The sequence below is a fragment of the Coregonus lavaretus genome (genome assembly GCF_964263955.1).
Source record: "Coregonus lavaretus genome assembly, chromosome: 8".
Lineage (NCBI taxonomy): Eukaryota > Metazoa > Chordata > Actinopteri > Salmoniformes > Salmonidae > Coregonus > Coregonus lavaretus.
The window spans coordinates 31,012,152-31,032,983 of record NC_139995.1 but is presented as its reverse complement, the minus strand read 5'-3'; the positions used below and the strand labels follow the sequence as shown (position 1 = coordinate 31,032,983).

Below are 20,832 nucleotides of genomic sequence, written 5' to 3'. Positions count from 1 at the left end.
TGAGGCTAGGAAACACTATCACCACAGATAAATCTACAATAATCGAGAATTTCAACAAGCATTTTGCTACGGCTGGCCATGCTTTCCACCTGGCTACCACTACCCCGGCCACCAGCTCTGCACCCTCCACTGCAACTTGCCCATGCCCCCCCCGCTTCTCTTTCACACAAATTCAGACAGCTGATGTTCTGAAAGAGCTGCAAAATCTGGACCCCTACAAATCATCTGGGCTAGACAATCTGGACCCTTTCTAAAATTAGCAGACGAAATTGTCGCAACCCCTATTACTAGCCTGTTCAACCTCTCTTTCGTAACATCTGAGATCCCCAGATATTGGAAAGCTGCCGCGGTCATCCCCCTCTTCAAAGGGGGTGACACTCTAGATCCAAACTGTTACAGACCTATATCCATCCTGCCCTGCCTTTCGAAAGTTTTTGAAAGCCAAGTTAACAAACAGATCACCGACCATTTCGAATCCCACCGTACCTTCTCCGCTATGCAATCCGGTTTCCGAGCTGGTCATGGGTGCACCTCAGCCACACTCAAGGTCCTAAACGATATTATAACCGCGATCGATAATAGACAGTACTGTGCAGCCGTCTTCATCGACCTGGCCAAGGCTTTCGACTCTGTCAACCACCGCATTCTTATTGGCAGACTAAATAGCCTTGGTTTCTCAAATAACTGCCTCGCCTGGTTCACCAACTACTTCTCAGTTCTCAGAGTTCAATGTGTCAAATCGGAGGGCCTGTTGCCTGGATCTATGGCAGTCTCTATGGGGGTGCCACAGGGTTCAATTCTCGGGCCGACTCTTTTCTCTGTGTATATCAATGATGTCGCTCTTGCTGCTGGTGACTCTCAGATCCACCTCTACGCAGACAACACCATTTTGTATACATCTGGCCCTTCATTGGACAGTGTTAACAAACCTCCAAACGAGCTTCAATGCCATACAACACTCATTCCGTAGCCTCCAACTGCTCTTAAACACTAGTAAAACTAAATGCATGCTCTTCAATCGAACACTGTTGGCACCCGCCCACCCGACTAGAATCACTACTCTCGGCGGGTCTGACCTAGAGTATGTGGACAACTACAAATACCTAGGTGTCTGGTTAGACTGTAAACTATCCCTCCAGACTCACATTAAGCATCTCCAATCCAAAGTTAAATCTAGAATTGGCTTCCTATTTCGCAACAAAGCCTCCTTCACTCATGCTGCCAAACATGCCCTCGTTAAACTGACTATCCTACCGATCCTTGACTTCGGCGATGTCATTTACAAAATAGCCTCCAACACTCTACTCAGCAAATTGGATGTAGTCTATCACAGTGCCATCCGTTTTACATTTAAATTTTAGTCATTTAGCAGACGCTCTTATCCAGAGCGACTTACAGGAGCAATTAGGGTTAAGTGCCTTGCTCAAGGGCACATCGACAGATTTTTCACCTAGTCGGCTCGGGGATTAGAACCAGCGACCTTTCGGTTACTGGCACAACGCTCTTAACCACTAAGCTACCTGCCGCCCCATATTTTGTCACCAAAGCCCCATATACTACCCACCACTGTGACCTGTACGCTCTTGTTGGCTGGTCCTCACTACATATTTGTCGCCAAACCCACTGGCTCCAGGTCATCTATAAATCACTGCTAGGCAAATCCCGCCTTATCTTAGCTCATTGGTCACCATAGCAACATCCACCCATAGTATGCACTCCAGCAGGTATATCTCACTGGTCATCCCCAAAGCCAACACCTCCTTTGGCCGCCAGTCCTTCCAGTTCTCTGCTGCCAATGACTGGAACGAACTGCAAAAATCTCTGAAACTGGAGACTCTCATCTCCCTCACTAACTTTAAGCATCAGTTGTCAGAGCACCTTACCGATCACTGCACCTGTACACAGCCCATCTGAAATTAGCCCACCCAACTACCTCATCCCCATATTGTTATTTATTTTGCTAATTTGCACCCCAGTATCTCTATTTGCACATCACCTCTTGCACATCTATCATTCCAGTGTTAATACTAAATTGTAATTATTTTGCACTATGGCCTATTTATTGCCTTACCTCCATAATTTACTACATTCTCACACACTGTATATATATTTTCTGTTGTATTTTTGACTTTATGTTTTGTTTACCCCATATGTAACTCTGTGTTGTTGTTTTTATCGCACTGCTTTGCTTTATCTTGGCCAGGTCGCAGTTGTAAATGAGAACTTGTTCTCAACTGGCTTACCTGGTTAAATAAAAATAAAAATGTGAGAAATACTGTACTTTATTAATGTTTCAATGGAATCAACCAAAATCATACAATTATTTAATACAAAATAAATGTCACCAAAATCAAGGTTTCATCATTATTGGCACTCATCATTTAGTACTTAGTGCAACCACCTCTGGCAAGGATAACAGCATGGAGTCTTTTCCTGTAATGTTTAACAAGGTTAAGGAACACATTTGGAGGGATTTTGGACCATTCCTCTATGCAGATCATTTCAAGATCCTTCACATTCTTGGGTTTGCGCTTATCAACTGCCCTCTTCAACTCAGCCCACAGATTTTCGATTGGATTGAGGTCCGGCGACTGAGATGGCCATGGCAGAACATTGATTTTGTTGTCACAGAACCATTTCTGTGTGGATCTTGAGGTATGTTTTGGGTCATTGTCTTGTTGGAAAGTCCACCTACGGCCAAGTCCCAGCCTTCTGGCAGAGGCAACCAGATTGTCAGCCAAAATTGCCTGATACTTGGTGGAATTCATTATGCCATCAATCTTAACCAGTGCCCCTGGACCGCTGGAATTAAAACAGCCCCAAAACATCACTGACCCACCACCATATTTCACCGTGGGTATGAGGTACCTCTCCTCGTATGCATCTCTGTTTCGACGCCAAACATGCCGATGCTGTATCTGACCAAAACGTTCAATTTTGGTCTCATCTGACCAGAGCACCTTCTTCCAGTCATAATTTAAATGACGTTTGGCAAACTCCAAGCGTTTGCGTCTGTGTCTTGGGGTCAGAAAGGCCTTTCTTCTGGCAACCCTTTCAAAGAGCCTGTGGTTGTGGAGGTGGCGTCTGATGGTGCTTTTTGAAACCTGGTGACCCCAAGACGCCACCAAGGCCTGCAATTCTTTCACAGTTATTCTTGTGGATTTTGTTGCTTCTCTCACCATCCTCCTACCTATCCTGAGGTTTTCAACTGTTCCATATCTTTTTAATTTTTAAATATTGCCCTGACAGTGCTCAGTGGTATATTCAATAGTTTGTGGATCTTCTTGTACCCATTACCAGATTTATGAAGGTCTACAACCATCTGTCTCTTTTGAACTGCCAGTTCATTTGTTTTCTTCATGGTGTTGGATGCCAAAGGGATATTGCATGTGTGTTACCTCATTTTTATACCCTAGTGAAACAGGAAGTGATGTGTAATGGCTCAATATAGTTCCTTAAGACTTAGATAAACTTAAATAAGTGGAATTTAATTCCTGGTTTAATTTTGGTAGATGTTATTTACAATAATCTTTAAGGGTGCCATTAATTGTGAAACCTTGATTTGGAGGACATTGATTTTTAATTTAATCAATAAATGATTTTTGGTGGGTTCCATTGGAACATTAATTTAGTACAGTATTTCTCACATGTTGGTATTTTGAGTTTCTCTATAATTATATTGTTTATATTTTTTAAAGTATTGTTTGTGCATTGCCAGTCAGGGGTGCCAGTAATTTTGGAGCCCACTGTATATAGTTCCTAATTTCATGAACACCATGTGGTCCCATGCTCTTCAACACATGAGGAGTAATGGCCGATCTTTACCTAAATCCTCTACCCTGTTATCGTCAACCCAGTTAGAGGCCCAACGGTAACTTTATCAGTTTGATATTATATGGGAGTTATTTGTTCAAGGGATATTTGATCAATGAGAAAATGTTGGATTTATCTCAAACATGCTTTTAAATAATAGTTAGGCAGTTATATAAGTGTGGTACAAGTGCAGATAAAATGCTCTTAGTTCATAGGATTTTTATGCCTGAGATGGGAAAAAGTGTTTTTCCATAGGAGACTGCTTGTGCTTCTATTACAGTCACAAATACTGAACATTGAACAGCTCACTCAAGTTGAGGGTTTGATCACATTGAATGCAATTGAATGTTGAAAGAAAATATATTTTGAAATTAATTTCTTAAAAGTTTGCATGTCCAAAAGGCAACCATTTCATGGAACAACCCAGTAGTAATGTATCCCTGGCTTTCCCCTATGACCCCAGTAATGTCACTGAGAACTAAGAGCATGGGGATTGGCTGAGAGGCCCTCCCTCACTTTTCCAGGAGGTGCTCCATCTCTGGGTTGATGAAGGAGAACCCGGCGAAAGCTGATTGGTCCATGGAATCCATGAAGTTCTTGTCACCATGGGAAAGGCAGGGTTTCTCACTGAGGAACTCCCGGTCAAAGTTGCTGCAGTCGTTGGGGGCTTTCTGTGATTGGCAGGAGAGATGTCAATCAGTAGGGAGGACAAGTGATACATGGAGACAATCAGTGATTAATCAAATTATGAACAGCACATGCCTGATTTCTACTGAGCATTCAGTAGTTGAATTACTGTAGAACTTTGATTAGATACATGAATGGCTCTTCTCCTCTTTGAAACTACCCCAAATACTGTGTGTTATATTATGGTAGGCCTATATATTACAACTGTTTTATATCATTACTATAAAACCTCATGTCTAGACCGTACCACTTTGGGTTTGAAGGGGGGTTCCACCTCCCGCCTCTCCAGGGCGGGCCAGCTGATGGTCTTGAAGAAGGGGTGGACACGGATGTTATCAACGATGCCTAGCCTGCGAGTGGAGTTTCTCTCAAACAGCTGCAGCGGTGGAGGAAAGAAACAGTGAGTAAGGGATAAAAACACACAATGGAGGAGAGAAACAGACTCCGAGGCAGAATAGGAACACTGTATGGGAGGAGGGAATGGGGGTGAGCAAACCTTCTCCATCAGGTCCTTGGCCTCCTTGGTGATCCAGCGAGGGTAGTGTGGCGTGTCCGTGCGGATAGACTCAAAAAGCTCGTCCTCGTCATCACCATGGAAGGGTGACTGACCAATCAGCATCTCGTACAGCAGCACCCCGAACGACCACCAGTCCACGGAGAAGGAGTACTTCTGACCCAGCAGGATCTAAAAGTGACGTCATCAGATAGAAAGACACGGTCAGTGACATCATCATAGTGAGACACTCGCAAAGATATACTCACAGTGATTGCTTCTTAAATAATACCCTATTTCCTATAGACAGGTTGGTTGTTTAGCATTAAAACCGCCGCGTGCGCAACTATGGGGCAAAACAGACCGGGTTGGCTTAGATTGTTGACAACATGTAAACTGTACTTAGTCTCCAATGTTTATTGAAAACATAAATACATTTGCACAATGAGCACTTGTCTCTCAAATACATCATCACAGTTGTTGGTTAGCTAGCTTCCAAAATGTTGCTATATTAGCATAAACTTGACATCAGCCAAACACCTCAAAACAAGACAAGAACAAGATAAAACTATCTGAAACGAGCCACCTACGATTCCACACATGGCAGCTTCTTGTCATTGTTGCTAGCTATCTGGCCATCCAGAATCAAAACACAGACACAGACTTCTGCCCTATTGAAGTGTGCGCATCGTTTTTGTGATGTTGTCACCTAACCCATCTATAAAGTGCACTACTCTGGCTCTGGTCAATAGTAGGGTACTAAATAGGGAATAGGGTGTCATGAGATGCAGCCATGTATACAGTACACTCTTAGAAAAAAAAGGTGCTATCTAGAACCTAAAAGGGTTCTTCGGCTGTCCTCATAGGATAACCCTTTAAAGAACCCTTTTTGGTTCCAGGTAGAACCCTTTCGAGTTCCATGTAGAACCCTTTCCACAGAGGGTTTCTACATGGAACCCAAAATAGTTCTACCTGGAACCAAAAAGGGTTCTATCTGGAACCAAAAAGGATTCTCAAAATGGGGACAGCCATTGAAACCGTTTGGAACCCTTTTTTCTAAAAGTGTATGTCTGTGTCCCATACCTCTGGAGCGATGTAGTCAGGAGTCCCACAGAAGGTTGTGGCCATGCTCTCTCCAAACACATTCTCCTTACACATGCCAAAGTCTGCTATCTTTACATGGCCGCTATGATCTAACATCACATTGTCCAACTTCAGGTCTCTGAGGGCAGAAAGACAAAACAGGTGAGGGAGAATTGGAGGGAAGACAGGATGGGAAGAAATGTGTGGTGTCGAAAGGTTGAGAGGGTGACTAGAGTTGTGACAGTATAGAAAAGCACAGCTAATAATCACATACTCACTGTCCCACAACGTGACACTATCACTATATCAATCCTTGGTGGAAGGGCTCTGGCCATTTTCTTTTATCTGTATGGTAATGTGATTGAGTGAGTAAGAAGTTAGTGAGTGTACATTAGAGTGCTGATGATGGCATTTGCGATTTACCTGTAAATGATCCCTTTGGAGTGCAGAAACTGAAGGCCACATATGATCTCAGCAGAGTAGAACCTGGAGGGAGGAAAAAGAGAGAAACATCACTACACACTCTAGAGATCCAGCTAGCTGGCAGCAGAGTACTACTCTATCTACTTTCCTATTGAGTTGGTCCCTGAACACTGCTGTCTGTCCCTGACGACTCCAGTCCAGTGTGTAGATAACTGCATTATTGAAGAGGCCATTTTGTATAGAGTGGTGCTCAGAGAAGACAGCTGAACAATGGCCTCATACTGTAGGGTGAAACCTGAGAGGTGCTCCTGGCCCAGTGGGCCCCAGCCTAGCCACAGCTGAAGGATTAGCCTACAGTATCTCTGACCTGCTTCTCTTTTCAACTCTTGCATGGGTGGAGAGAGACTCTGTATGCTCTTGTTGCTGATGATTGATTGGGATTGAGAGATTAAATGATTGACAGGAAGTAAGCTTTGTCCAGACAGGTTTCTCGTCTGACTCTCACTCACACACAAGTAGGTATTATCACACGCATCAGCCGTATCTAAGATGTCCTGGTATCAAACGGCTACACACACACCATCATATGGGTAGTTTGTTCCACGAATAGAGTACCTTTGATATTTTAAGTTGAAATTGTGCACCAATATTGATTTTTAAAAGCCTGTTATATTAAATGATGTGCCCTTTAATATGAACCACATGGAAAATCAATTAATCCGATTTTTTATATGAATAAAAACGTGTTAAAATACCATGTTTTTCTGACTTATTGGAAGATTTTAACACACTTAACCCCCAAATGTTCACCATCATTGTAAAGCCCTAGTTATTTTGTTGCTTTGACAAAGTCATTTCTGAAGATTATTATTTATTTCATGTGATTAGTGATTTATTTATGTCTGTCCCTCATTTTAAGGTCAACCCTGTTACGTGAACAGAACTTTTAATTGCCCCTCCGTGTTGCACACAACAAGCTTCCATTCCCTCTGTCACAAGGGGATTTATCGTTGAAAACATCAACCGTGTTAGGGTCAACCCTGTTACTTTATTTGGCACTTACTAAAGTACTTTTTTTATTTAACCTCTTGAGATGGGAAAACATGTTTTTTATGAAGAACATGTGGTCTTTATGACCGTATGTTAAAAGTAGGTTAAACTTTAATTGTTTTAAACCAAATTACACTACCCAAAAGGCACTCTATTGGTGGAATGACCCATATACACTCACACACACATATGCATGTAGACACACACTGTACTATTCTGGGGGAACCACACAATAGTATGCCAAATGGTGAAGAGGCAACTCAGTAAGAAACAGTGTGTATTGGGTTTTACTGTTGTGTGTTAAGTGTGTTTAGGGCGTCGCCCACTGTCTTTGTGCCATTGGGTTAAGAGGTCAATTAGTGGATACATGAACAGGTTTATTGTTCTGTGATAGTGGGACTCATTGGAAACTCAGCAGTTTACCAATCTGCCCAGGGAAAAATATTACATAACCAGGAAACCAAACCCACAAGACTTTCCATTCTGCGCTGCCAGCTTGTGTGGTGCGCAAATGCACACACGCACACACACAAACACACAATTAGTTAATGATTAATAAAACAAGAGCAGAGAGGTGAACATCTCTCTCCCACTCTGAAACTGTCGGTGAGGACCAGGGAGAGTGTGTGAGGACAGTAGGAGCAGATGCCAATGCTGGATCAGGTATAGCTGGCAACAGTGGAGAAGTGAATGTCTCCTGTCATCTCACCTGTCCTGAGCATAGAGGGGATAGAGGCGCCTAACGACTGAAAAACTTGAACACCACTATAACTAAGCACCAGTTAGTTTAACATCCCGTTTCAGATCCACACTCAGAAGGGCTCAACAGCCACGAGACTCTGTACCTCCTCTGTGTTTGACCTCACTCAAACTATCTGAATCTATACACATCAGTCTTTCTCTTGTGGGACTCCTGCAAAAACAAATACAGTCACACTGACAGACAGAGACACACACACTCCTTCGCATTGGCGAACAGCTACCCATGGACGGTGACTAACCCAAAATCCACCAATGCACCATTTCCCTGTATGTAGCAGGGAAAGCCCATAACCCCATAACACACAGCCACAGTCTCACACTGTGTAAACACCGTCTTTGCTTTATGGCTGTCTGGTTTCCATCAGAGTATTGGTGGTGAGTGTCTGTGTCTCTATGAGTAATAGTGACATTAGGGGTGTGTATTGATCTCTGTCTGTGTGACTGGCGAAACTCACGTTGCTCTGTAGAGGTCAAAGCGTCCCTTCTCCTGAATATGGAACATCAGGTCTCCTCCATTCAGATATTCCATGACAAAGAACAGGTGTTCCTGTGGAAAACACGGTCAAGGTCAGGCATCATAACACATACTGTAAAGCTACCTAGTACAGTAGTAGTGTAATAAGCTATGATAGCGAGTTGATGTGTTTACATCACTTCTTATTGGAGACAGCTTTTGTAGACCCTTATCGGTATTACTAATGCTAATCAGAAAAAAACGGTGTAAAATAACAAGAATGACACACAAAAAGGGGAGCGAGGAGTGGGTGTAGGGTTACAGTCCGTACCTTGGACTGGAAGGTGGAGTAGAGGTGTGTGAGGAAGGGGTTGTCCCAGGCCAAGGCCAGGACTCTCTTCTCCACCATGGTACACTCCACATCATCATCCATCAGCACTACGTCTTTCTTCAGAGCCTTCACCGCAAACCACTCCCCCTGACCTTTCAACTCTGCCAGCAGGACCTGGGAGAGAAGGGAGGGTTGAAGAGAGGAGGGACAGTAGAGGGAAGAACATGAGAAGAGAGGATAAGAACAGAATAAAGGAAAGAAGAGAGGAAAAGAAGAGAAAACAAAAGAAGAGGGGAGAGCCTGATTCAATATTATATTGGTGGTAATATTAAAAGTCTGTTGTCCCTACTGCTTTCCTGTATGTGAACTGTACTGTGGTGACCTTTACTGCTCTGGAATCCTGAATGTCTGCTGTACCAGGCTTACCTTGCCAAAGCTGCCCTTGCCTAGGACCTTGTGAAAGACAAAGTTGTCTACGTTGATGAGTGTCAGGTGGGTGAGGCGAGATGGGGGGCGCGGGCTGGAGCCCTCCCACAGCCTGCCATAAGGGGGGCCGTCTGGGGAACACACACAGGTTATAAGGTCATCATCACAATGGTCATCATCATCATCATCATTATAATGAACGTTATATATAAAAACATATTTTACTCCAAAGCATCCACACAAACTTGATTTCAGTGAATTTAACATAACACCTCATCAAATATGTTCATGAAATCAAACACACACAGACTGACCATTGACATCCAGACCACTAGTGGAATTCCTATTGACTTCCTCATAGACCCCTATATCTGGGTCAGGTAGGGTTGGGTCCAAGCGCCGAGTGGAGGATTTCTGAAAGACATAAAAGAGATAAAGGGAGAGATAATATGCATACAGAAGGGTGATGAGAGGGAGAAACAAATAAATACACCTTCGTTGTCACCATTGACAGATACCCATAAACCAAGATGCATACACTGTATGGGGGATATGATTGGCACAGGGACAGTGCTGTAAAAGACTGTAGTTGACGGTTATTGAGCATTTCATTTGACCACACTGTTATAAGGCCTACATAATGCTGACATAAGAATGACATAGCAGCTTATTCAGTCAGACCATAGTCATAACATGATAGTTAAACATAGTGTCCAGGGGAAGATAGTTATTGATTGCTATTGGCTAGACAGGGCCATGATAAGGAGCATTAGTGTTATTGGATGCCTCAGCACCTCAACAAGTCTTCCTGAACTTAAACACACCAGGGCTTAGTTTTTCAAAGGTTATCTATCTGGATTTCACCGATGGATAGGATTAAATGCATAGAAATAGAATGAATGGAACGGACAAATCATTGACTTTAATGGGGACCCCCGGTCTATTCATTATTTTTCTATGCATTTAATCCTATCCGATAGCCGAAATCCGGAACTTTTTTAAAACTGGGCCCAGGACAAGAAGCTCAGGTTCCCATAGCCATACAGCTAGATCTGGGTCAGGTGTCATTCACACACATTCAGTAACATCTGTCAACACACACACACATTCACGCACACACAAATATACATACATGCACTAACACACACACACACCCACACTTGCAAGAACACACTTCCACACACATGCCTGCACGCTTGCACATACACACAACCAGCTCCCTCACTCACCTGGCTAACTTGAGTAAGTGCTTCAGCCAGTAGTTTCTGGTTGATTCCACAAAGGTTGGCCACTTTATCCTGACACTTATGATGCACATTCATGGCACAATCTAGGAGAGCATAGAAGAGTTACAGTATCCAGTTAAATACAATGACAATGCAGACACAACACACACACAGCTCCTTACCTTCACACTTCAGGCCCTGCTTCACCAGGCCCCACAGCAGACTGCCACAGTGGTCACAGAAGGTGGGACTCATGTAGTTGTGGTTCTTGAAGCGGTGTGGCATGTCAATCTTAAAGCGCTCCTTATGGAACTGTGATGGAGGCACACACAACTCATCAACAACCAGATCCATCAGTACCGGGGGGGGGGGGGGGGGGGGGAGACACCTGGGAGGGAGTCTCTCTCTCTCTCTCTCCATAGACTGACAGGCACACTTTCTCTTGGTCTCCTCTCCTGCTCTCTCTAGTCTAGAGAGGGGGCGACACCTGGGAGGGAGTGGGGCGACACCTGGGAGGGAGTCTCTCTCTCTCTCTCTCTCTCTCTCTCTCCATAGACTGACAGGCACACTTTCTCTTGGTCTCCTCTCCTGCTCTCTCTAGTCTAGAGAGGACCTTATATAAGCCCCTCTCTCACTCAGAACACACCCCTTACGTTAGCGTGAATGGAGATTCCCTCATGTTTGAATGGAACAGAAAACTCATAGGGAGTAAACTCCACATTGGATTGACACATGGACAAGTAAATACGTTTATTAATTAATTAATTAATTAGTAGTCCCAACGTACCACAGTGTCCCGGCTGTTGGCTGCCGTGCCCGTACACCTGCCGATGATCTTGTCGATGCATTTCTTGTGAATAGCTGCATTGCATTCTGGGAGAGAAGGGATAAGGAGTACATTAATGGCAGGTGAGCACTGTTCATACAGGCAGATATTGAAGTCACTGGTAGGGCTGTATAATCTGCTCTGCATTGAGGTAGTGTTTATAACTACAGTTTTTATAGATGTGGATCTATGAAGTTGTGTGTATGTGGTTGTATAGCAGTAGGTTGTCCACATTATTGTACACTTACGTCTGCACTTGTACCCTTGCTTGTTGAGCCCCCTGTAGAATACAAAGGTACGGGAGTGAGAGATTGTGGAGGGCCAGTGAGGATGAACGGAGACAATGTGAGAATGTAGTATATAGATGACAGGTCTAATGTTAATACAGCAGCACACAGAGACTCTTCCACCCTCTCTACAGACACAACCTGTTCTAGTAGAACACACTACAGGTTGAAAATAAATGACTAGTAGTGGAAGCTGTGCTGATTTTGCAAATACAGTGCTAAATGTTGATATTGTGTGGTTATTTCCAGACAATGCAGGACTTCTGACCCGCTCCCCGAGACACCAACCCCTAAAGTTAGATAGATAGGAGGAGATCAGAGGCTATACTAAGACATTGCCTTATCTTATCGCTCCACTCAGTCTCTCAGTATAAAGTAGACCGACCAAGACATTGCCACTTAAATTAGATTGGAACTGATAATACAACTTGTAAATACGGAATCACTTCGGTTAGCATGAAGCCACAGAAAGTAGAGCTAGGAGTAAAGAGCCATGAGGACAGACGGCTGGACAGATTGAATAACTGACCAGACAAACTCTCTGCAGACGGAGCAGAAGGTGGGCTGTCTGAAGAAGGTGGCGATGAACTCGTGACATTTGACCTCGTGGATCTTGGCCTGTTTGATGGCTCCTCGTCTGCGGTTTATGGTGGGACCCCCTTCCTCCTCCTTCGTGGGCTTGCCCTCTATGGGTGACAGGGAGAGAGTCAGGCTAACAGCAGAGCGTTATGGTTAAGAACCATTACTGTTGCGTTAGGAATAGTAGTGACAACATTTGGAGTGCTTGGTCCACTGTTGGTATGAGAAAACAGGCAAAACCTTACAGAGCAGCCAGTTAGAGAACTATGTTTAGAAAACCCAACAGACAGGTTTTCATATACAAGACCTATACATGACTGCAATAATGTGTGTGTGTGTGTTTCTGTGTGTGTGTGTGTGTATGTGTGTGTGTGTGTATGTGTGCTTGAGTGAGACAAATGAGAGGGGAATAGATAGCACGTACACACAGTAGAGGTTGAAAAAAAGATAAAGACTTTAGAACAGGGGACCAGGGACTCTGGGGCTTATTCTGTAGATATGATTCAATGCAGTGGACATTTACTCCCAATCTCTCCAAGTCCTCTCTGTCCATTCTGACACACACACACAAACAAACAGTCTGCTCTGTTACCTCTTGCTCCGTCTGTACTCCAAAAATTAGCATTGAACAGATGAGAACCAAGGCAACAGACAGACAGCTTCAGAGTGACAAACATTACATTTTAAATATACATCAAAAACAGACCAGATAGGAGGGGAACAGAGGAGGATGAGAAGATGAGAGGTGGGCTTCATCTCCTGAGTCTCACCTGTATCAGTTGCTCCCTCCAAGAAGTACTGCACTGCCATCATCACCTTCCCTGAGGGCTGCAGGTCCACCTGAACACACACACACACAATCATCTGAAAGTTAGACACACAATTCATGCAGGACAGTAGAGAATCACACTGTAGCCACAGTCCCTCTTACCCAGAATTCAGCGCGGCCGTTGGCCTTTTTGCAGCGCTCGGCAAGGACAGACACGCCCACTGTGACTTCGGCCAATGGCTCCTCGGCGGTCTTCATCAGCAGCACCTGCAGGACACGCCCCTCGTAGATGTGAGCGTCGAAGCTGGCCTTCCAGGCTGGGAACATGGTGGGCTTCTTCTGAACCAGCATCTTACCACGCTCTGGAGAGAAGGAGGGAGAGAGGGAAGGAGAGAGAGAGTGGTTAGATAGAGGTTAGAAAGAGAGGTTAGATAGAGATTGATTTCTTTCATACTCTTGTCTAGCAATCTAAAAACCTGCATATCTGTACCACACTGGTCCTCGTGCATGACTTTCATAGGACATACAGTATACAGTATTTAATGACAGGGTTACAATATAACTGTATGGGACAATGGGACTAATATATTCCTACTATAACACACTAGTAACTATAGTAATAGTCAGATTCTCACCGGTGGTGAGGGCCTCCTTCATCTTGATGGCACAGAAGGGGGTTTCAGAAGGGGCCAGGGGGGACAGAACACCCAGGTCGTAGGAGTTGAAGGTGATCCGCAAGAAGGGCGCCATGGTGACGTGTCACTGGGCCACCTGTTCAAAGACATGACCAAGCAGAATGTAACCACAGCAACACATTTGTAGTAACAGTCCATCACTCAGCCTTCTGTTCATACGCACATGACAGCCGTGATTCAGTTAGATGTAGGTTATTAATTTGAGTCAGTTTGCTTCAGCAGGAAAATAATCCTGCAGCAACAGGAAATGTCAATTGTTATGTGGATTATAATTAACTGACATTTTTTGTAGGGGTTGATAAATTTTTCAAGTCTGACATTTTTAAGTGGAAATTACAAAATGTATAAGCCTTTTTAAACCTTGAATACACCACTTGAAATTTTTCCTGCAACAGGATTATCAAATTAAGATACGGCATCTGAACTTCACCATCGGTGATGAGAGCTATACACACATGCGCACACACACACACATACACACACACACACCCATCAGTCACATGCTACTAATATGGATATTTGTTTCATTCATTGTTTGATCATTGTAAAAGTATAAGCAAAGCCTGTGTGATATGTATCCACTCAAAGATGACAAGAAAAATGTATAAGGTAGAGGGAAAGGAGGAAAGAGTGAGAGAAAGGGAGAAGAGATTAGATATCAGTCCTATAATTGAGTCATATGACAGAAAGAGATTGTGTGTGTGTGTGTGTATGTGTGTTTGTGTGTGTGTGTGTTTGTGTGTGCGTGTGAGTGTGTATGTGTGTGTGAGTGAGAGGGTGTGTGTGTGAGAAAGAAAGAAAGAGATTCTATGAGTCACCTAAACAAGCAGAAACTCTCTCTCTGTGAAATAGGCCTGATATCCATCACTGAACTAACTAATGATAAAACCAGAGAGCTGAGAAACAATGCCCTTCTCACATACTGTAACATGTAGACTCTGACTTTAACCGGTAGTTCACAGTGTCATTAAACTTAAACTGACACTGACGGTTCAATCTCACATTAGGATAATCCTAATCTAAACCAACACACACATAGGCTACAGTAGGAACACAGAAAGGCATGGTATTTATGCACTTCTGTCAATGACAGCTGCTTTCGTCATTTTGTCCGTGAGAATGTATGTATGGTGTGAAACTATAGTAGCAGTTATTGAAGAATGTGCACGTGCGTGTGTGTGATTCTCTCTGGGTGTAGCTCTGGGAGTGAAGGTATTTCCCTGCATTCCTGGGATGGAGCAAGTCTCAATATGTCCAAAGTCTAAAGAGAGTTCCTCAACAACATACCAGTGTTTCTGTTCACCAGCTCTACACCACCACCCATACACATCAACAATAAGTCAGGAGACAAGGAAATGGTGGCAAAAACAAGGAAAGAAAAAAAGAACAAGTAAGAGAGGACAGAAAAGAAGCGGAAGAGAGACAGACAGAGAAATGTCATGCAGTGTGTACTAAAGGAGGTGTCCATGTGTTCAAGCTTTGAGCTGTGCTGCTTTCGGGTGTTGCTCAATAATAAACTCTGTGTGTGTGTGTGTGTGTGTGTGTGTGTGTGTGTGTGTGTGTGTGTGTGTGTGTGTGCGTGCCTGTGTGTGTGTGTGCCTGCGTGAATGCCTGTGCATTACCAGGGAATCACAGAGATTGATATTGATTACCTATCAGATCATAGCCTTGGTTGACAAGGTCGAGGGACTCTTTCTATGTTCTAGATCCATTGTTAACTAATCTTGTCCACCAGTTAGTTCTCGCTCTGTACAGTATATGTTGTAGCAATTGAACCTAATAATAATAATAATAATAACAACAATAATACATTCTATTTATATAGCGCTTTTCAAGGACCCAATGTCGCTGTGAGCTCATAATCCCTTCCTTTTCATATCTCTCTCTATCTTTCTTTCTTATTGTTTTGTCCCATGCAGACATGCATTCGTACATCTTCCCCTTCTGACTCACAGACAGCTGACTGACAGCACCTCAGACAATGACATCTGTCTCTATTTGAACAAATCTAACACAATGGTAAATCAACTGCAGGCAACTGTTATTGGTTCAGGGGTGTGTCAGAAATATTTTTGCTATTTTCACTATCACAATTATTGGCGCACTTGGTTTTGATGAATAAACAAGTTGTGGGTGTGTCGAGGCTTGGTCTCTCACTGGCCAATCAGAGCGTGCGCAATGGCGAAATATGTGGTTGCTTCAAGTTGTGTATTTACAGTCTTTTATGTATTGCCATGGAATCAACTCCAATTCCAATGTTAGTCCGTTATAGTTTGTTAAATGACTTACAGAAACTAAATAACAAAATGTAGACCTATCTTTGCTAAATACGTTAAGTAATTGCTTGGTTTTATTGTGAAAATATATACATAGAATTCGCACTGATATAGGGGCTAGGCTTACTGTAAATTGCATTTTGGCTGAGCATGGACATGCCAAACGTTGTCAATAAGCAAGATTAAATTAATGATTGATAAGGCCTAAAAAGAGAACGAATAATCCTAATCAAATTGAAACAACAACTTGTTTTAAATCGGCTGTCACACTTAGAGGCACCATAATTTCTCCCCATGGGTATATAATATTAAAACAACGCAGACTATTGAGGGTTTTACGCACATCCAAACTTTTCACAGTAGCTGGACAAAGATCCAATATAAATAGAAGGGGAGAATGTCCACACACCGTTATACTGCTCCCAAATAGGCCTATGTTTTATGAACATAATCGGAATGTCAGCTCACTGTTTTACTCCTCTCAAACTTGATCATTGAATAAAGCTTTGGTGAATGAGATTTATTTCCAAGAGGTTTCAGGAGCCAAACCCTTTATCGACAGTCTTGACTACTTCACAATTGCATTGGGTAGACAAAAAAAAAAGCCTTAATTGAGAGGAGGTGAGGCTATACTTGGTTTTTAATTAAATTTAATGAAATAGGAAAAAAACATCAGGTTTTTATGTTTCTAAATACAGGCACCAAAAGCACATTATGCTACTCTTGTTCAATGGGCATATGGGCGGCGTGCGTCACGGCTGGATAGTCGGAGTTTCCGCTGTCAAAAACTGTGTTAACGCTCAAACCAGCTTTTGGTTGGTCTTAAATATCCCTATCAGCGCTCCCTGAAATTAGCACTTTGGATCATGTTTTTAAGGACACAGCTAAAATATTTCCACCTCTCCCATCTGAGCGCAAGCGTGCTGATGTTAGACAGGTAAATTGCCGAACCTGGCGTTAGAGCTGGAAAATGCCAGTGCGCCAGTTTTTACATGACGAAATTGAAACTAACGCGCGTTTGACACGAGCGCTGCCTTAACAGCAGCCGAAAATAGATCCCACTCTCTGTCAGAGAGCTGTTTACACTGCGTGTCTGTGGTCTGTCAAACCATGGAAGGGATTCGTACAGTTTTTTTAATCGCTTCGGTGCAATTTTCACAACTCTTAGTACAAAACCCAAAACAGATCAATAAGGCAGTTGTTTCAAAATTCTAAGGACATTTTCAATTGACTAAGTACATCACACAAAATCATACAGTCACTTTTTCACCAAACTTAATAAGTGTTTAATCTAGATACATGTTTCACACTGCAATGTTGGTAGAGCATGGCGCTTGCAACGCCAGGGTTGTGGGTTCGTTTCCCACGGGGGGGGGGGGGGGGGGGGCAGTATGAAAATGTATGCACTCACTAACTGTAAATCGCTCTGGATAAGAGTGTCTGCTAAATGACTAAAATGTAAAATGTAAATACATGTTCATATAAAGTAATTGCCTTTCACAATGCAATGCTCACATTACTTTTGACATGATTCTCTTCTCTTTTGTTAAAATATATTTTACTATTACTTAATCCAACTGCTCTTAATTGATGATCACTTAAACATTTGGTAAAAGTGAAGTCAAAGTCAATACTGTAAACTGGTTTGTCTGCTACAGATTAGCAGATGTTACAGCTGGTGCAGCAAAATGCTTGTGTTTCTAGTTCCTACAGTGCAGTAATACAATATCAATTGGGGGGCGGGACTCATACTGCTTTACTAAAATTGCATTGGCCAATACAGTGCTGTAATACTGTAATATATGCCATTTACATAGCAGACGCTTTAATCCAAAGTGACAACAGTCCACACATTTTGGTATGTGACCCCAGTGGAACATGTATGACTGTCATCCCCATGAGCGTTCCACCCTCCTTCAGGCCATGGATGATGCATGGCTTGGATTCGCCATGCCAAAAGGTTTTTCCCCAGGTGCATGAACAATGAGGATATTCACTGCAATTTCGATGGGAACCTATGGTCAAATGCTCAAGACAGGCTTGATGCAAACTAGTGCCTGCTAAACATTGTTAATTTAATTTCTTCAATGATCACACCTTTTTTATTTTATTTTATTTATTTCACCTTTATTTAACCAGGTAAGCCAGTTGAGAACAAGTTCTCATTTACAACTGCGACCTGGCCAAGATAAAGCAAAGCAGTGCGATAAAAACAACAACACAGAGTTACATATGGGGTAAAAAAACATAAGGTCATAAAATACAACAGAAAATATATATACAGTGTGTGCAAATGTAGCAAGTTATGGAGGTAAGGCAATAAATAGGCCATAGTGCAAAATAATTACAATTAGTATTAACACTGGAATGCTAGATGTGCAAGAGATTATGTGCAAATAGAGATACTGGGGTGCAAAAGAGCAAAATAAATAACAATATAGGGATGAGGTAGTTGGGTGGGCTAATTTCAGATGGGCTGTGTACATGTGCAGTGATCGGTAAGGTGCTCTGACAACTGATGCTTAAAGTTAGTGAGGGAGATAAGAGTCTCCAGCTTCAGAGATTTTTGCAATTTGTTCCAGTCATAGGCAGCAGAGAACTGGAAGGAATGGCGGCCAAAGGAGGTGTTGGCTTTGGGAATGACCAGTGAGATATACCTGCTGGAGCGCAGACTACGGGTGGGTGCTGCTATGGTGACCAATGAGCTAAAATAAGGCGGGGATTTGCCTAGCAGTGATTTATAGATGGCCTGGAGCCAGTGGGTTTGACGACGAACATGTAGTGAGGACCAGCCAACAAGAGCGTACAGGTCACAGTGGTGGGTAGTGTATGGGGCTTTGGAGACAAAACGGATGGCACTGTGATAGACTACATCCAATTTGCTGAGTAGAGTGTTGGAGGCTATTTTGTATATGACATCGCCGAAGTCAAGGATCGGTAGGATAGTCCGTTTTAGGAGGGCATGTTTGGCAGCATGAGTGAAGGAGGCTTTGTTGCGAAATAGGAAGCCGATTCTAGATTTAACTTTGGATTGGAGATTCTTAATGTGAGTCTGGAAGGAGAGTTTACAGTCTAACCAGACACCTAGGTATTTGTAGTTGTCCACATACTCTAGGTCAGACCCGTCGAGAGTGGTGATTCTAGTCGGGTGGGCGGGTGCCAGCTGCGTTCGATTGAAGAGCATGCATTTAGTTTTACTAGTGTTTAAGAGCAGTTGGAGGCTACTGAAGGAGTGTTGTATGGCATTGAAGCTCGTTTGGAGGTTTGTTAACACAGTGTCCAATGAAGGGCCAGATGTATACAAAATGGTGTCGTCTGCGTAGAGGTGGATCTGAGAGTCACCAGCAGCAAGAGCGACATCATTGATAAACACGGAGAAAAGAGTCGGCCCAAGAATTGAACCCTGTGGCACCCCCATAGAGACTGCCATAGGTCCAGACAACAGGCCCTCCGATTTCACACATTGAACTCTATCTGAGAAGTAGTTGGTGAACCAGGCGAGGCAGTCATTTGAGAAACCAAGGCTATTTAGTCTGCCAATAAGAATGCGGTGGTTGACAGAGTCGAAAGCCTTGGCCAGGTCGATGAAGACGGCTGCACAGTACTGTCTATTATCGATCGCGGTTATAATATCGTTTAGGACCTTGAGCGTGGCTGAAGTGCACCCATGACCAGCTCGGAAACCGGATTGCATAGCGGAGAAGGTACGGTGGGATTCGAAATGGTTGGTGATCTGTTTGTTAACTTGGCTTTCAAATACTTTCGAAAGGCAGGGCAGGATGGATATAGGTCTGTAACAGTTTGGATCTAGAGTGTCACCCCCTTTGAAGAGGGGGATGACCGCGGCAGCTTTCCAATCTCTGGGGATCTCAGACGTTACGAAAGAGAGGTTGAACAGGCTAGTAATAGGGGTTGCGACAATTTCGGCAGCTAGTTTTAGAAAGAAAGGGTCCAGATTGTCTAGCCCAGCTGATTTGTAGGGGTCCAGATTTTGCAGCTCTTTCAGAACATCAGCTGTCTGAATTTGTGTGAAGGAGAAGCGGGGGGGGGCATGGGCAAGTTGCAGCAGAGGGTGCAGAGTTGGTGGCCGGGGTAGTGGTAGCCAGGTGGAAAGCATGGCCAGCCGTAGGAAAATGCTTGTTGAAATTCTCGATTATTGTAGATTTATCGGTGGTGATAGTGTTTCCTAGCCTCAGTGCAGTGGGCAGCTGGGAGGAAGTGATCTTATTCTCCATGGACTTTACAGTGTCCCAAAACTTTTTGGAGTTAGTGCTACAGGATGCAAATTTCTGTTTGAAAAAGTTAGCCTTTGCTTTCCTAACTTCCCTGAAAAGTTGCATATCGCGGGGGCTATTTGATGCTAATGCAGTACGCCACAGGATGTTTTTGTGCTGGTCAAGGGCAGTCAAGTCTGAGGAGAACCAGGGGCTATATCTGTTCTTAGTTCTGTATTTTTTGAATGGGGCATGTTTATTTAAGATTGAGAGGAAATTACTTTTAAAGAACAACCAGGCATCCTCTACTGACGGAATGAGATCTATATCCATCCAGGATACCTGGGCCAGGTCAATTAGGAAGGCCTGCTCGCTAAAGTGTTTTAGGGAGCGTTTGACAGTGATGAGGGGTGGTCGTTTGACCGCGGACCCGTTACG

At 43.4% G+C, this 20,832-nt stretch overlaps 1 protein-coding gene across 1 annotated transcript in view; it reads right to left on the bottom strand.

The window, feature by feature from the left end:
- Positions 1-3,942: 3,942 nt before the first annotated feature.
- LOC311133612 (protein kinase C delta type-like) overlaps positions 3,943-20,832 on the bottom strand; it is a 28,052-nt gene continuing 11,162 nt past the window's right edge. The window contains exons 2-18 of the mRNA XM_084167131.1: positions 13,845-13,980; positions 13,372-13,571; positions 13,211-13,280; positions 12,391-12,547; positions 11,823-11,854; positions 11,536-11,621; positions 10,931-11,060; positions 10,752-10,852; positions 9,837-9,936; positions 9,523-9,653; positions 9,097-9,270; positions 8,767-8,858; positions 6,500-6,562; positions 6,077-6,215; positions 4,997-5,185; positions 4,748-4,876; positions 3,943-4,484 (exon numbers count right to left, since the gene is read on the bottom strand). Coding sequence (XP_084023257.1) covers positions 4,326-4,484; positions 4,748-4,876; positions 4,997-5,185; positions 6,077-6,215; positions 6,500-6,562; positions 8,767-8,858; positions 9,097-9,270; positions 9,523-9,653; positions 9,837-9,936; positions 10,752-10,852; positions 10,931-11,060; positions 11,536-11,621; positions 11,823-11,854; positions 12,391-12,547; positions 13,211-13,280; positions 13,372-13,571; positions 13,845-13,959 — 2,067 coding nt within the window. The 5' untranslated portion in view covers positions 13,960-13,980 and the 3' untranslated portion in view covers positions 3,943-4,325. The remainder of the gene's footprint in view (positions 4,485-4,747; positions 4,877-4,996; positions 5,186-6,076; positions 6,216-6,499; positions 6,563-8,766; positions 8,859-9,096; positions 9,271-9,522; positions 9,654-9,836; positions 9,937-10,751; positions 10,853-10,930; positions 11,061-11,535; positions 11,622-11,822; positions 11,855-12,390; positions 12,548-13,210; positions 13,281-13,371; positions 13,572-13,844; positions 13,981-20,832) is intronic.